This window comes from Spodoptera frugiperda, chromosome 13 (assembly GCF_023101765.2).
Source record: "Spodoptera frugiperda isolate SF20-4 chromosome 13, AGI-APGP_CSIRO_Sfru_2.0, whole genome shotgun sequence".
Lineage (NCBI taxonomy): Eukaryota > Metazoa > Arthropoda > Insecta > Lepidoptera > Noctuidae > Spodoptera > Spodoptera frugiperda.
Window position 1 is genome coordinate 10124324 of NC_064224.1, and position 17014 is coordinate 10141337.

Consider the following 17014-nt stretch of genomic DNA (forward strand, 5'->3'; position numbering starts at 1 on the left):
AGTGTCGATAGGGATTTAGAGATGAACCGAGTTTGTTTGATGTAGTCATTCTATTTGTTGTTTTGGTTATGTTTGAATAGTTTTAAATGTTGTGTTATTGAAAACTATAACATTATTTGAGAAAATTTTAGCTATTTTATTTGGTTAGCATCTTTATCATGTTAATTATCACATCGTGTAGCGAATGAATTCTTTGGCGACTGGGTGTTTTAGTTTTTTTGATAAATACTTAAATTTTAGGGCATACATCTTTTACTGTTTATTGAAAGAATATTGCTATGTCAGGTCTTTTATATACGATGTGCACCAATTTTTCACTCTATTTGTACTAGAAATCCCATGTAATAAGGAGTAAGCCTATTACCATATATTGGACACAATTCTATGCTCCGTGCCTGAGCCCAGAAATATTTTGCCCGACCCAGGGATCGAACCCGAGACCCCTTTTCGGCAATCGCACTTGCGTCCACTCGACCAACGTTTTTTTTTTAGTTTATTATCTAGCCATACAAATGGGATTATCGATTGTGTTTTATAAAATACATTCATCTAAAGCTAGCTCCATGAATCCAAGCAGACTCCGAGACATACATCCGTGGTCACTTAGCTAAGCAAATACAGTCGTTAACGGAGTATCGACGACATTACAGTAATGGCGTCCAGTAAACAAACTCATAAAGTTAATTGGGACGGAACGGCTCGTGTTGTTGCTATTATCGCCATATTTATGATAAAGGGGGGGCATTGGAGGGGTCACTGCGAGGGAGGGAACCAGTATAAACTGATATTTAAATATACAGACAGATTATACAAAGCGAGTCCATGATACACTGGTTTTGTATACCTTGATTTGCGTGTGTACATGCTGTTTTATGTAAACCAGTATAAGTTGACCGGTACTTGTGCAAAAAGATTATACAAAGCGAGACCATGATACACTGGTTTATTATAGCTAGATATGCAGCTGTGTGGACATGCTGTTTAAGTACACCTTCAAGTATGATTTAGTTGTAAACTGTGCAAGGGGTTGTATAGTACATATACATTATATGTGAAGGGATATTGATGTTGATGGTTGATGATGGAGGAAGTCGTAAAATCAAGTTGATGGTTTCGGGATGTTAATGTGTGTTTGTTAATGCAGTGGTATTTATTAGATGTTAAATAATATTTATATTAGACAAATAATAGTTATCACACTGTTAGTGGCTACTGCTGACCAAAGCCTCGTTCTGCATGAAGAAGGTTTGAGTATTAATCATCACGTTTGCTCAATACATATTGGCCAAGTCATAAATACTTGAATTTTTAGTGAAATGAACCATACACTAAACAACAATGAACGAGGTCTTATCAGTAAAATGCCCATTATCACCAATGTCTCCTAAATTGAAAGAAACTTAGGAGTTCCTTTAAATTTAAAAAACTGAACATCAATTTAGTTTTCGCCAAACTATAAGTGACACCTTTTTTTGAGCATCGCATTGCGTGAGACAAGAGGAAGTATCAGACTCTTACTAACTAAAAATCACCCCGTTCCTACTCCTACTTTTCGACCCGGAGCTCCGGTAACCACAGCTCCGGGTCATAAGTCACACCTAACAGAACAAGTAAGAGGTTAGTTTAGGTGCTTCCTCATGTTAAATAACTTTTAGTTGAATGATAGTTTGGGGGTGATTGGCGAAAACAGCCATTATTCTCATTAATATTGTAATCACTCACTCAACAAGACAGTCCTAGAGACCTATAAAAACTATCTAATATAGAAGCAAAAGTTTCTACAAACAAATTGAAGACGAGTTATAACAGAAACGAAGTGGAAACTCATTGGACGTGTGTAACGAGTTGCGAAGGGACCCAAAGGTCCCGAGGTACCCTACAGAGGCTTCAACTCATATTTTCATGAATAAAAGGGTCCAGACAACTGGGTCTAGATCAAACACGGATTAGATAAAGGTTTACTAGGCAATTCAAAAACGTTTGGCCAATTTCTTTTTGAACTAAAGAGGACTATGTAAACGTAGTATCTATAAAGCATTCTTGTCAGTTAATGGTGTGTAAAAATACCTTTACAAATGTTTATTTTATTCCTATTTTACTTTTGCTCTATTATAATTTGGTACACGTTTTTGTATTGAGATAATAATTATTTATAGCCACTTGGGATACCGAATGAAATGTTATTTTGTTTTAGTAGACAACTGTGAAACACGAATTTAAGTTGGAGAAACAAGATATTTTAATTTCTTAAATCGACATTGGAAACCTTATAGTATCAAAGTCGATCCTCTGGAAAGGTTTAACCAAGAAAAACAAAACATTACTTTACTTAACCATGACGCAATTCCGTCTAGCACCGTGCAATATTTAGCATCACTAGCGACAACTACCAACAGGTCAATGAACTCTTAAAACATCCCACAGTCTAATAAAGTAACAAATGACAATCTGCCGTACAAAGGATTACAAGTCATTAACTTTTGTATCCCGGCTCCCATTCGTTCATCTCTATTACATATGACGGACATTATACAGCCTGTGTATGTATGTGTGTGTGTCTGTGTGTGTACCTCGTTACAAAGATACAAGACTCATTAAAATTACCCAAAGATAACCCTCATTAATTCTATCTCTTTCAAATGTGCGCGAAATGATAGGGACAAAACATGGACCTTACACCTTTGTTCATAAACATGTTGTGTGTTATATCATTATATGTAGATAATGCGTGATGGAGGCCTAATGTAATACCTTTCCTTCGCCTGTGGGACGACCCAACACTGATATGTACAGGGTACAGTGACGAGCGGAGCGGGCAGCGATTTCATAAAACCGTAAAATGTTTTTTATTACTTTTGCTAATTTTTATATCTACTCCAGTCTCGTAGACCAAATATATTGAGATTGAAATCATATTTCTAATGTTTTTTTGTATACAAATCTCTTCCTTATTCTATGAGGAAAAAGGTATAAAATACCAAAACATCTCCTGCTCAGTCAAACCATAAATAAACGACTTAAATCATATCACATGACACCAATAATTTCCAAAAAATGTGACCCAACTTATCAGTTCCCATCAAATAAAATGTGTTGGCAATTTTCCGCTTATGCTACTCAGTTTCCCCCCTAACTTGGAAGGGGCTGAAAGTAATCACGGGCCGAGTTTTTCAGGAATCCTTATCGGCCACCTAAGCTTTCAGGGAAGGTTTTATTTTATTATGATAACGTGTATTACGTGTTCCTCGTCCGACTTTTTAGAAGGCTGGCTCTTAATATTGTTTTTTTTTTATTTGTTCGTGTTTTTTTGGAGATAATTATGTTATCTGCTGTCTATTTTGTGAAGTTGAACATTGAGAGCGTATTTTTTTAATATTTTTTTCGACAAGTCTAACAAAAATGCCGATACTTATATATTCAGCTATTTTATTACTAGATTATAGTCGTATTGTACTTTTCTTAATCCATTTATTGTTTTGTTTACGTTCCAAGTCATGATGATACAACAAGAACATACATACATACAAGTAGAGTAGTGGCGACAGGCGGCGCCGGGCGGCTATTATTAGCTTCGATCGATAGCCGCCGGCTTCGTTCCAGTTTGTTGAACTAAATCTACTACAACTGTGGCTAAGTGAACAAACTACTGCCTGCCTACCGTTTCACTAACTCAAGTTGAGATTTTATATTAATGTTTGTCTTATTTTATTTTTTAAATACTATCGTATTTTTATTCAAGTATTGCGTTACTACTGATGCTGTTTATGTAGTATATAAGTTAGCATTTAACGGACTATTGCATTTATCCAATCACAAATTACCTTTATGCAAATGCCTCTTCCGTTATCCTCTATCAAGCATCATATTACCAAAACTAACCATATTTTCATATCAATTCTTAAACAAAAAGAAAAATGCACAACACATACACAAGTTTATTTACAACTTCTTACTCTGAACATTATTACCTCATCCCTCATTCCCACGAAACATTTCATCGCATTTGATAATAATGGTTCACCACTCAATAGACGCCTTCGAAACAACAATACACAAAGAACACAAGAAAGTCACAATTTCAAAAGCTAAAAGTCGCAGTTAAGTAGTACAAAGAGCGCTCGTTATGATAATTGTGGCCAACTTAACTCTCCAAGTTACTCTTAAGTTTAACGTTTAATAAGTTCAAGTTACGTCACTCCGCCAACTTGATGAATTTACTTTGATTCGAGGGTTTCAAGTTCGGAGCCTTTATTTTGCACATAGAAATTGTTCGCGTAGTAACTTCGTAGCGGGATACTACGATGTAGACTACGGCGTAGCAGTATCGTAGCCTTGACATGTACAGGTAAGATTTATATTGGCTACCTGCTTCGTAAATGGACTACGTTATATGAAGATAAGAAAAAAAATAATTACTTTTGTACGTAACATCAATAGTAGTTATAGTAAAATGAGTTTAAGGTTCGAAAAGTCTTTATTGATTTTGATTTTTCAAAACTTAAAGTCTGTTATTCGTATGTTTCATTTCTTATTTGCATAGTTTACATCGTGAATCGGAAAGTAAGTATGTGGTCAATGAACTCTGCAATAACTTAGTCTGCGGCGTGTACTTAGTACTTACTGGTTCTTTTTTCTTATTGTTCGTGCTTATGGCAAACGTCACGACATTCGCAGTACTAGGGACTATTTAAATGAGGTTTTATTTGTTAATGTTGCTGAAGACGTTAGTATTTCTAGGCATGTACCGTATTCAAATAGTTGTACTGTAAAACTAAATAAAGTGTTTAACTACATGATCATATTATAGAAGGAATAGTTTCTCCAGATTATAAAAAAAGTTTGCCGTTAAAAAAACATTCTCTGCAATGTTTTTGTGTAAAAACATTTTATTTTCTCTTTCTCCAGACGTCACAGGGGAGAGTACAGGCACCGGACGTATCTCACAGATAACTCGCCAATTAAACGCAAAAGGAATTCTGAACTTTCAGACTTTTCAGAACGTTTTCACGAGGAGTCAGAAGTTTGTGCGGTTAATTAAAAAAAGCCGTCAGAAAAGTTTCTCGAGAACAATGCCAAGTATGGAATCGTCTTCAAATTGCTTTTTTGAGGAAATTAATCTTATTTTTGAGGGAAAGTTCCTTTTATTTTGTGTTTTTACAAGTTTTATTGTTTTGTTAACGCTTTATGCGGAAATGTGGTTTTAAGTTGAAGTATTCGTTTAATAGTAGAAACTGAATACCGATCCAATACCGGCTAAGCTGTTTAAATAAATAAGGGGAATTTAATACCTTTGCAAAGCTAAACTGTCTAAGATAAAAATGGTTTCGAAGTAAAGAATACTAAAAAGAATTGGACAACATATGTGTTAACATTATTATTGATAGTTACTAGTGTAATAAATCTCATATTTACTTCAATCAATCTGGTAATAGAGAAGATAATTATTACTTTAAAACTACTACAATGGTCTCTGTTACCAACTGCCTGGTACCTACTCGTACTACACATAGACATACATCTCCTAGCCGGCGCTAGATAGCAATATTAATACCCCGGCCGCGATACAATCGGGGTTGCCAACATAAATAATGCGCGCTCGTTCAAACAACCTATTATTTTCAGCATGTAACCCACATAGCTCTCGAGGTAGATAACAACATCGATTGCTGTTTAAAATAGAAAGATTTTATTTATTCAACAATACTTATTTGTTAGAATATTTTTTATGGGATAGAGTAACAAACGAGGAGAAGGGTCACCTGATGGTGTGCACCTACAGCACTAGAGAAGTTATAGGTCCGTTGCCAGCATTAATTAAGGGGAGTTGGGGAATGGGGATGGAGGATTAGGTCTCCAATAACCTCACTTAAAGGGCGAAAGACATCACAAACGTTTTATAAATTGCATATAATGCAAAGATATGCAATAACTTAAACAAAATACCACTACATAAAACTAGTTTTTACCGCAGAAAAATGTCCAATTCCACGTGTTGTTCGTAGTCGAGATAATGCACGATGCAATAAATTATCGTCAGACGCGACGCTCAACTATTTTTGTATGTGAATAATAGTTCTGCGTGGTACTTGGGACTATATAAAAATAAGCTCATTTTTCGCTTTCGGAAGATAAATGTTACAGTACACAACCGAATATTAAGCATACAACCTTTATGTGTACCTCAGTTTACAGTTTTTAGTCAATATCGTTAAAACGACAGCATATACTGATGTTTTATGTTTGAAATGAATGGCATTGTGTACAAATCCATACAAAATCAATAAACAACTCCATAATACAAGTTTCCTAATAGCTCTGATTAACTTGATTGCGTCTGACTGTCGTAGCAGCGTAGCGGTGTCGTAGCAGTTTCGTAGCATTGTCGTAGCCAGGCAAGTTTCGTAGACATCTGCCGTAGACATCAATATTGAGTTACGTTTGTTATTGTCGAATGCAGTTTGGATTACATTTTAGTTATATAACATTTGCGCAAGTATAGTAGATTTACATAGTTTACTGAATTAGGGATCTGTATACTTAATTATATAAAGCTGAAGAGTTTCTTTATTTGAATGCGTTGATTTCTAGAACTACCTACTGGTCTAAATTCAATAAATCTTTTTGTGTTGAATAGTCCATTTATCAAGGACGGTTAAAGACTATTATAAAACATCACACTATGACCAATAAGAGACTAGCAGAGCGGGTCAACGGAGTCGCTAGTATCACTAAAAATAGAACTCCAATCAAATATTTAAAACAAATAGCTGACTACAGTTAACCTCTTACTAAGAATCGTAATTACTAGGCAGTCATATGAAACGATTTACAGCGGAATTAATGGAATAGATAGCAAGTCAGTGGAAATCGCGTGTTTCGTGTAATGAGACAGTTTAGCTCACGATATTGTAAGCCTACCAGCGGTACGGAGTAATGTCGGCGACAATCTATTTCCCATGTTTTGTAGCTGATTTATTTATTAGTTTTAGTATGCATAGATTGATTTGATAGGTTTCATTTTTATTCTGTGAAAATATCAAGTTAAGCGGCTGGGAACGTGTAGCGGATTCGATTCTCGCACTGAGCAACTCTTTGTGTGATCTACAAATTGTATATCTCTAGTCTGGTCTGGGTGTCATGTGTGAAATTGTATATTTGTAAATGCAACCTGTGTTCTAACGTTAAAAAAAACATCAATATTAATGTCTATTTTTAGACAGCATCATTTATCTAGCGTAGCAATGTTGTCGGCGTTCTAAGTACATTCTCAATTGAAATTGGAGTTGAGGAATTTTACAAATAAACAATAGCTTAAAACCCTGAAATAAGATTTTAAAGTTTCGCTACAAACCTGAAAAATCTGTAAAACATTAATAAAACCAACATGGCCAACAGTATAAAACCTCGCAATAGTTTCCCCCACCCCCCTCGACCCCACAAGACAGAACATTGTTCATTAATCTAAGGACGAGTGCTAGAGGGCGCTGCTGTGCTCGTTTTTTAATTTACACACACACACACACAATGATATAGTACTCACATCACGTGGTCGTCGCATTTTTATGTGTTTTGAGCACATGTGGAGCGCAGTGAGGTTATTACATAGTTTATAGAAGTTGGAAGGTTTTATAAGAGCTATACTGAAGTTTTATTGAATTAAAAGTCAGAAAATGTTCATCTATTTTGTACTTGAGAGTATGTGTAGTTCAATGTTAATTTTACCGACCCTGTTGTTTTATATAACAAGCAACATATTAAGACATGTGGTGTTTCTTTAATCCAATTAGGTAGCGTACTTCAGAATTTCCCATTTGACGTTGAACTTTCATTTCTACTTAAAGACATACATTTAATAAAAACTGCATTTGTAATCAATATCACTATTAAATATTCAATTCACATTTCCTTCAACATGTTTTCTCAGTAAACGAGTTCGTTTAAAATTCCTCTCTGTATCCCATCCAATCTCCCGTCTCTGTCACACACGGCTTTTTACTTAATTAAAACTTTCCGCGAGAGGCAAGTCTTTTTATTATATACTTATACTACTGCACCTCCCTCTATCTTCTACACGAGGAACACATTGTACATACATATGATATATATGGTATCTCCATTCATTTTGCGAGTATAACAAGGAATGTTTAGTTTAGTTTAAAGTTTGTTTTTTAATATAAGAGAATTGTAATTATCTTTTTTGTGGTTGCTTAATTTTGTATTTAGTTACACAATTTTATGTGGAAAAATAAAAACTTTAATTCAGGTGTTTTTATATGTTTAAGTTTGTGTCCTAAACTTAATTTGATGTTTCTCCTTTTCTTTACATACATACATATCGTCACGCCTTTAATCCCCGAGGGGGTAGGCAGAGGTGTACATTATGGCACGTAATGTCTGCACTCTATATGCACCTATGCAAATTAATTAAATGAAATAAAATAGCATAATTTTAAGCAAATTGAGTAGTAGTAATGATCGTTACTACTCAATAGCATTATGTATATTTCATATTATGTACTATGTATAAGACAATTACAATACCTACTACTAACTACTACTGGGTATTGAACAGTCGATTCAACAAGATATATTAATAGTGCGCACCTACAGCCTACACGTACACTTTGACATTATATTCGCTTATTAAGATATTAATTAAGATAACGACATCCCATTCACTGTACTCTGATTATTATCACACATTGAAATTAATATATTAGTAGTATATAGTTCATGGAACGGATCATCGAATTATTTATCCTAGTTACTATGCGATTTACGAGTAAAAGGTGAAAATGGACAATGGTGACGCCCAATTTTCAAAAGTCAGGAGTATATTTTTTTTTTCTATATACATAACATAGCCTTGTATCGCTTGGTAAGTAGAGACACACATTTATGTAACCTTTACTTAATTATCGTCGAGATATATTATGAGTTTAATGTATTTTTAACCGACTTTCCAAAAAAGAGGAGGTTCTCAATTCGGCCGGTATGCTTTTTTTCTATAATCGAAAACCGCCATCCTCTATTGAAAGCAGTTGTTAATGGCCACCAAACTGTAACTGTAATAATGTCGTATGAGTACTTGCTACACATTTAACAAGCATTACAGTAATGCGACGTATTATTTATTTACCGTCCCATTTCCCGGTACTAATGTTCCGCGTCGGCATGTAAAGCGAAGTAGCCTGAAACAGCCGTACAGCCTAGTTTCCTTCGCCTGAACTCTCGCTAACTATGGGAGCACGCGATACCTAACAAACATGTAAATTGTTGCGGAAGCCGGGCCGCGGAGCAAGTTGTGTACTCAGTACCATTAATAATTTTAAACTGATTTTTTATATTTCGAGATTTTTTCTTAAATGTATGTACGACACAATCAAGTGTGTATAAAGAGATTGTGAATTTAGAAGGAGTGAAAGAGGTATACCTACAAGAATGGTGGTATGTGGTGTGTTATCTATGTCTACTCCAACGGCAGGCGAGTATGATGATATGTATGTATGTACCTATGCTTTATGTTGGGCTTACATGTTTTAAGTTACAATTTACAATCGGTACATTTTCATATTTTGACTTCATAGTGAATCTACTATCGCTATATGAACAAGCTGGAAAACTATACCGGAACATATTTTTAACTACGTATACACATACATACATATATCCGGATTGTAAAGGAAGGAAATAGACAGAAAAGTGAAATGTATTTTGTAGATTTGTTTTATATAACATAACGTTTTGGATTTCCCTGAGGAGTCGACCCTTTTCGCATTAAATGGGCACATATGCAAACTCCGGCCTGTCGAGATATGTCTAAAGGGGAACCTTAGGACGCTACGCATTGAAGCCTTTCATACACTATTGTGACTTCAAACTAGCTACTATTGAGTTGGGCTTTAAGTGATTGTCGTTAATACTACTGTTATTGATCGATGTTAAAATTTAATAAACTATTGTATGTGTGAAGTTGTTATAGTATTGTTATTAATCTTTAGGACTGTTTCAGATTGCGAGAAAAAATGGTTGTACGTATAAAGTTAAACGTTTCGAAATTTGTTAAACGTGGGTCGTGCGTATAATCCTGGCACTTAATTTGACGTGGAAACAAGTTACGAACAATAAAGCAACAGCCCAGCAATAAATATGGCCGCCCTCAGCTGACGGTCAGTTGCTGTCGTACATGGTTCAGTATTCGCTCGCGGCCGCCTGTAAATCAAGCCTCAATGATTTAAAACGATTTCGCGGCCGATTCGTGACCCAAATATTGATTTTTGGCGTACAACGAACACTTATAAAAAAGAACGGCCGACGTTCATTTCACATAGCCAGCAAGCTACAATAAAATACTATTTTATTTCGTATATTTTTTATTATACGATCGTTAATTGAATTTGGACTCTATTGTGTGGGGCCTGAGTTTGTTTTCAGTTTGTCGGGGCCGTAGATTTTATTTAAAGGTTTTATGTTTAGCAAACACGCGAAGATGGAAGGTAAATTGGAGGATGTCAATATTTTTTGGAATCGAAAGATGTTTCATTTGACGTCAGGCTCCGAATTTATGCGAAGACGACAGGGGACTGACTTTATCGCGAACAAGCCATTCTGGGGTTTAATATAAAAATGAGCAACAAAATTGTGCTGAACTTTATTTCATTACTGCTTATATAAATTTTAGGAAAAGAGGACAGTTACTTGAGGTCGCGCTAAAGTAACGTTTTCTTATTTTATACTTTCTTGCTTGCTTACTTATTTACTTAGGTAAATATTCAAGAGTCAAAACCGCTAACACACTCGTGCATTATTTAAACTGCACTTAAACTCACATCCAGCTCTACTATAATATGCAATAACTATAAATCTAGAGATTCATCTCGGACGGTAGAGCGCTTACCGCTGTAATTATAACTAGAACAACATTTACATTTTGTAGAGCTATTGTAGAGATGTAGAGACAGGCAATGTTCTACATTACACCTCTGAGAATAGAGCAATTAGGATAACGGGAGTTTATGTTTAGACTGGACCCGCAGTAAGTATTCATTACAAGTTGTTTTAAACGAATATATCTTGCTCAGTGGGGTACGAATGGATATAATATACGGACATATAGTCAATTGATGTGTTATCTTAATATTACAAGTTGTTGGATAATGGTCGACTGTAAGTAAGATGAATGATCCTATAACTATTGTACTGTTCATCTTGAAATACGATTATGATTATAAATGTGTAGTAACTGTATCATTTTAAATATATTGATGCATCTTAAGAGTAAAGAAACAAGGTCTATTTTTAGGTATCTTGTCACATTCATTAAACCAGACTAAAACCTTTATGTTAAGTTTAATTTATTTGAATAAATAAGTTTTAGAAAGATTTTACTGTACAGTTAAATACTAGATTTCATCCTACTTCCTATAATTATAATAAATTACCAGTTTATAGTTTTAACGAGTACTTTTATTTTGCAGAATTCCAATTAATGGCATAGAAGCAATCACAATGGCACTAAAGCTTCACTCGGATGCCATCAAACTGGCATTACTGGCAACTGAACCTCATTTAACGAAGATTGCCAGACGCTGGCATAATGTCTATAATTGGCAAACCATTTTATATTTTTTATTGCCAAAGAATAATGGAATTTATTTGTGAGCAGTGACGTAATATTCTAGGTTTATCAGATTGATTATTTTAACCATATCTACGTAATGATAGTAGTTATCATTTACATTTAACTTTTTTTAGAACAATGTTTAACGTTTGAGTAAAGTTACGTTTAAAGTTAAAGTTTTTGAAGCAACTGTAAGTATTACTTTTTTACCAAAATAATATATCAGCGTTAATCCACAAAACTGAAAAAAGCAAGCTTTTAATAGAAGAAAATAATCCGACATTATTATGGAGTACATTACCCACCGAGACATAATCCCACTGCGATCCTAAAAGCATAACGATGTATGTTTGGTCAGCACACCATTCGCCGGAGTGTATCTCTGTCCTTTTCATCCGTATTACAGATGAAAGAGAGGGTAGGTTGGCCGGTAATGGCCTGTAGTTGCAAGTGGTTTTTTTACGCTGTCGTTAAAAAGTTTGCCCTCGAAGATTTGTGGAAGAATGTGTGCCTTCGGAGGGACTTAGAGGCTGTATACATATACATACGTACATACAGCTATATGTGCCTACTTTGGAAAAAGTTAAGAGCCAGACTGAGAGAGTTTAACTCCGAAATAAATGAAACTTTTTCAGAAAGATTTTAGTCTTTTAGCTTTTGTAGCCTTTATGAAAAAGTTATCAAGTTCCTATTTGGCGTTTTCCCAATTAGGTTGATGTGAGACATGGAAAGAAATATGATAAAAAACTTGCCAAGAGTGTTGTATTTCAACATGATTTATAAAGCCCATAAATTTTGGAAATTCTCTAAAGTAATGTAGAATTTCAGCTCATACTGTACAATAATAACTGCTCGTCTGAAAAAACCTCATTTAAAATACAGGGCACGCTGAATTTGTACAAAATATTAAGTAGCCTGAAGCTCCAGCGCTGGCAGCTCGCCAGCCTCCGCGGCCTGGATGCTCATTAGATTAGCCTGTGTAGGGTCCCTCAACTTGCCAAGCCAATGTCGACTTTATGTCACTCGTCAAAAGGCTTGCATATACCTCGAGTTCGATTGGGTATAGGGAACTCATTTAATATTGAACAATGTCTGCTCAGAACTGTTTCATTGTTTTTGACGTAGTAAGATATCGATTTAAGATATTTTAGGAAAAATGTATGTAAACGTTATTTTAGTTTATTTTCTAGTTAGCTAAACTTGCTAGCTAGATATTTTGTATAACAAAATATATTGTATGTATGTGACCTCATTTTTGAAACGTTTTTACATTTGAATATAAAACACCCAGACCCAAACCCTGTGTAATACTAAAAATTCGTGTAAAAATGGATGTCGTAAAATGAGCATATAATTTATAACCGTCCGAATGTAAAATGTGTTCAATATTCCTTTAACGATTGCGTATTATTGAATATTGTATTATGTAATCCATTAGTTTGCAGAATTTTACACAAGAATTAACACAAGCCTAGGATGTGATATTTTTATTCAAAATGTTAAAATTGTCTGCTACAAGACTCGGCTACGTGTTCGTAGACCCGTAGCTGCTACGGACGCTACAAGCGTAGCGCTCGTAGCAATTGCTACGTGCCGCAAAAGTTTCTCAGTGAACTGGCGTAATCGTTTTTATACGGAAGTATTTCATGATGGTTAACTTAACTTTTTATATTTAAGTTAAAAGTTCTTTTCCTGTTTTAAAATCTCAGCAATGAAAGTGTGTATTAATAAATATTCAAGTTCTCAATATTTTAGAAAAGAGATTGTTTCAGACTAAAATCTGAAACAAAGGAAAATACCATTTTACAGCCGTGTTCCCATTTTCTAAAACGAGAACGATTTTACTCAACAATTTGTTTTCTAAACTAGCGTGTAAATGCACGTTGAAGTTTATGTTCGTATAAATTTCAATGAAAGCCTCGTGAACACTAGAACCGGCGCTAGTGCTCGCTCGTCTGTGCTAACTCGGTAATTATTAGAGCCGGGCTGATTGAGACCCGAACGATTTACTTTATACAGCTAGTTAACTGTTTCTGGATAAGTGGATGTGATCAAGGGTGGTTTAGATAGAAACGAATTTCTAAATTATATAGTAGATTTTAGTTATTCATATCAATTATTCTATAGCCGCTTGAGGTAATATTTCTGAAACTTATTCCCTGGCAACAACAACGACTCCTCGCCTAAAATACTTGACATCATTCCACTAAAGTATTCAACCACCGACATTCCCTAACTCAGTTAAATTATGTATAGAGTCGGGCTATTCAGGGGCTGCATCCACTGTCAACCTATTTCGGGGCCCGGCGCTAGGCCAACCCAGTTGGCACGTTGCCAGTGGCCTTGAAAGAACTCGGTCAACGCGTGTGGCTGCGCTTTAAGCCCCAGGACTGTGCTGTGTCGGCAGTTACAAGACCATAGTTATAGCTGGGACTCAAGGTCGGGACCCGTTCAGGATAATTGTGTAGATGGTATAAAATTTTACTATCAAAGGGTTAAATAAATTGCAGATGTGTCGTTTAAAGTTTCTGCCAACGTGTGGAAAAATCCATTGATTGTTAAGGAAACCTAATCGATTACTGGGTACTGCAGTAAAATTTAAGGATTTCATTTTCCGTATCTAGACTAATGTTTCACAAAAATTATCGCGATAGATGATTAATCCTGTAAAGTGCTGTTTTAAAAAGTTAGAGAAAATAAAATTATGAGGCAAGGAAATAATCTGCATTGGGTTTATAATCTGGAATAGAAGGGTTAAAAATAAAAAGATCTATTGCGGAAGTAAAAAAATATATAATGTGGAAACAAAAAGTAAAGACGTTATTGTACTAACTGGAAACTCAAATAAAACAAGCATTAAAGTATCGGGATAAAATAATATGGAAAGAACTGAAACTGGAAAAAGCCAAAAGTGTATAAAACTTACCGATGAAGTTCATCTTGCTGCTCGAATCACACTTTCCGTACCAAAAATATAATAAATATATATATCTACTACAATCTAATAACAAGTCGCCATAAAGTCCGTATATAAAAAATACTTTTACTTTGTAATATTGAGCACCAAATTTTGCCTACATTAGAAAATACATGATACGTATTGTTATAAGAAGAAGAAGGAGAAGTACGTAAGAAGCTATGACATGTTTGAACGGAGAGACACGTCTTGTCGACGCGAGCGGCGGCAAGCCAATGCTGCTGAGCGAGCGCCGCGCGCCTATTTAAGCCCTGTGCGCCAGTGTCGGGCTCACGCACACGCGCGCACACTAACAGGTTCCGCACCCACACTGCTGCACTAGTTAAGAGGGCGCACAAGGGAAATCGTTCCGCCATTGTCGTCGTAATGGAAATGGTAAAATTGATTCCCGTCAAATTGTACTTTTAATAATGATCGTAATTATCTTTATTGAGGTTTTTTTTTCTATATTTTGAGCGAAAGCCTCATCCCTCAGGGGATAGATAGTACCAATTTAAGAAATCAAAGCTTATCTCTAGTGAAAAGAATAAAATGTTACGTATTTTTTAACATGAAATAATCGTTAAAATCTAAAATTCAATCGCCAATACGGTGGAATGACGATAAATAAAAATGTAAGTAAGAAAAATTGGATGCGTATTTCATCCCCCCCTTAACGCACACACGGGTGGAGGGTGCGAGGCGCGCATGTGTGCGGGTGTCAGAACAAAGAGACGCGGCGGTGGGCGGGGCTAGTGGTGTGTGTGCGTGTGGTAAATCTTTTATAGGTCGATGCATTAAGTAATTTAGTATTATACCTTGCATTTGACAGAGGCCGACTGAAATACGCGTCCTGCGGCCGGGCACGGCTCGCTTCCGTATTTTTAACCGTTTCCGTATCGGGAACGTTTACTTAGGACTTTGTTCTTTTGTCGGGTTTCTTTTGTCAAGATATGTGCCATGGGCCAGGCCATGATATCATCGACGATGAACTCGAATATTTTAAGAAATACACGTTACTGAAATTGTGAAGCAGAATCCTTAATATGTTGAATTAATTAAAAAATTTAAACTTCTTTTAGATAATTTTTAATTAATGCAGTATTTTAAAGCGAGTACAAGACTGTACTTCAGTACAGTCAAGAAAGTAAAAATATTTGGTTTACGAGAATGTACTTATTTTTAGAACATTTACTTATTTTTATTAAACTTTTAATAAGTTTTTATAATAACTATCGTGAGGCATACTAAATTAACAAAAAAATTACTAATAGAGCCTTTTTTTCATTTACGTACATGAGTAAACCGGTTTTTACTTAGTTTTAATGAGTGTTTTAATACATAAATATTTGAGAAGTTTAGAAACTTCATTTATGTTAGAGTCTATTATTGAAAAGTACAACACCTACAGTACAACATTGACGTTCATATGAATTTAAACGTAACATTAAACTTTTATTCCAGAAAGAGTAGGCAGAGGTGCACATTACGGCACGTTATGTCACTGTACAAAGTTCACCCACTTTTCACCAATGTGGTGAGTAAATTTAAAATATGCATAAACTTATTTCATTAATATTACTTAATACATAAAAACAAGTTTACTCAACAATAAATTAATTTGAAATTTTATAATCCCATTAAACTACTTCCTTCCATGGAAACTCTTATATTTATCATAAGTAGGAACTGAAAACATGCACAATATTGACATTCCGACATTCCTCCCGACTCCCGAAGTCTAGGAGCGACTTCATAATCCGTGATTAGGATTCAGCACCGACTTCAAACTATTCCGTATTTATGCACTTCATTTGAATATTATATTAAACGGTGACATAAAGACGGATATTATAAATAGTTCATTCATTATTGTCTCGAGCTATGTGGGAGAATGGATCAAGGGGGCGCATGTTGATAAGTTAGTCGAGTTTATTGGTGCACTCTTATAGTTGTAAAGTTCATCTTGCGGAGAGGTTGACTTGTAACGAGCTATCGTGCATTTTATATTACTGAAACAATATTGTATTATACGTTTTGTAACTTTCTATATTAGTAGAGTTTGTAAATATAGAGTTAAAAAGTTATTACGAGTAAGTGCATACTTAACAAGGTGTTAAAAAGGTGACAATTTAAGTACTGCTTTATAAAGTAACTTTACACCAAGCAACAGCTACAAGCGATTGTTCGTAAAGGAAACAGATTTCGCGGGTAACTGCCCTTTTGTAACCAGCAATTGTACGTCACCCGAACAAAAGGGCCACTTTAAAAAAAATCAAAAAACGATCATAAAAAAGTCATATAAACTTTTTTAATCCGCACCTCGAGTCGTTCGCGGGTAAAAGCCTGAAAGGGGGCAATATTCAAGAATTATGCTTTTCATAAAATGAAGCAGTCCACTTCACTCAAGCCCACCCAATAAGTCCCGCCAAAGAAAG

General features: G+C 35.1%; 1 protein-coding gene across 6 annotated transcripts in view; it reads right to left on the reverse strand.

Moving 5' to 3' along the window:
* LOC118270737 (complexin) overlaps window positions 1-17014 on the reverse strand; it is a 218712-nt gene that overhangs the window by 22053 nt on the left and 179645 nt on the right. The window contains exon 1 of one of the 6 annotated variants that reach the window (XM_035586498.2): window positions 14547-14817. The exons of the other annotated variants lie outside the window; for them this stretch is intronic. Within the exon in view, the coding sequence (XP_035442391.1) occupies window positions 14547-14559 (13 nt within the window). The 5' untranslated portion in view covers window positions 14560-14817. Of the gene's footprint in view, window positions 1-14546; window positions 14818-17014 lie in introns of those variants that run through there. 6 annotated transcript variants of the gene reach the window in all.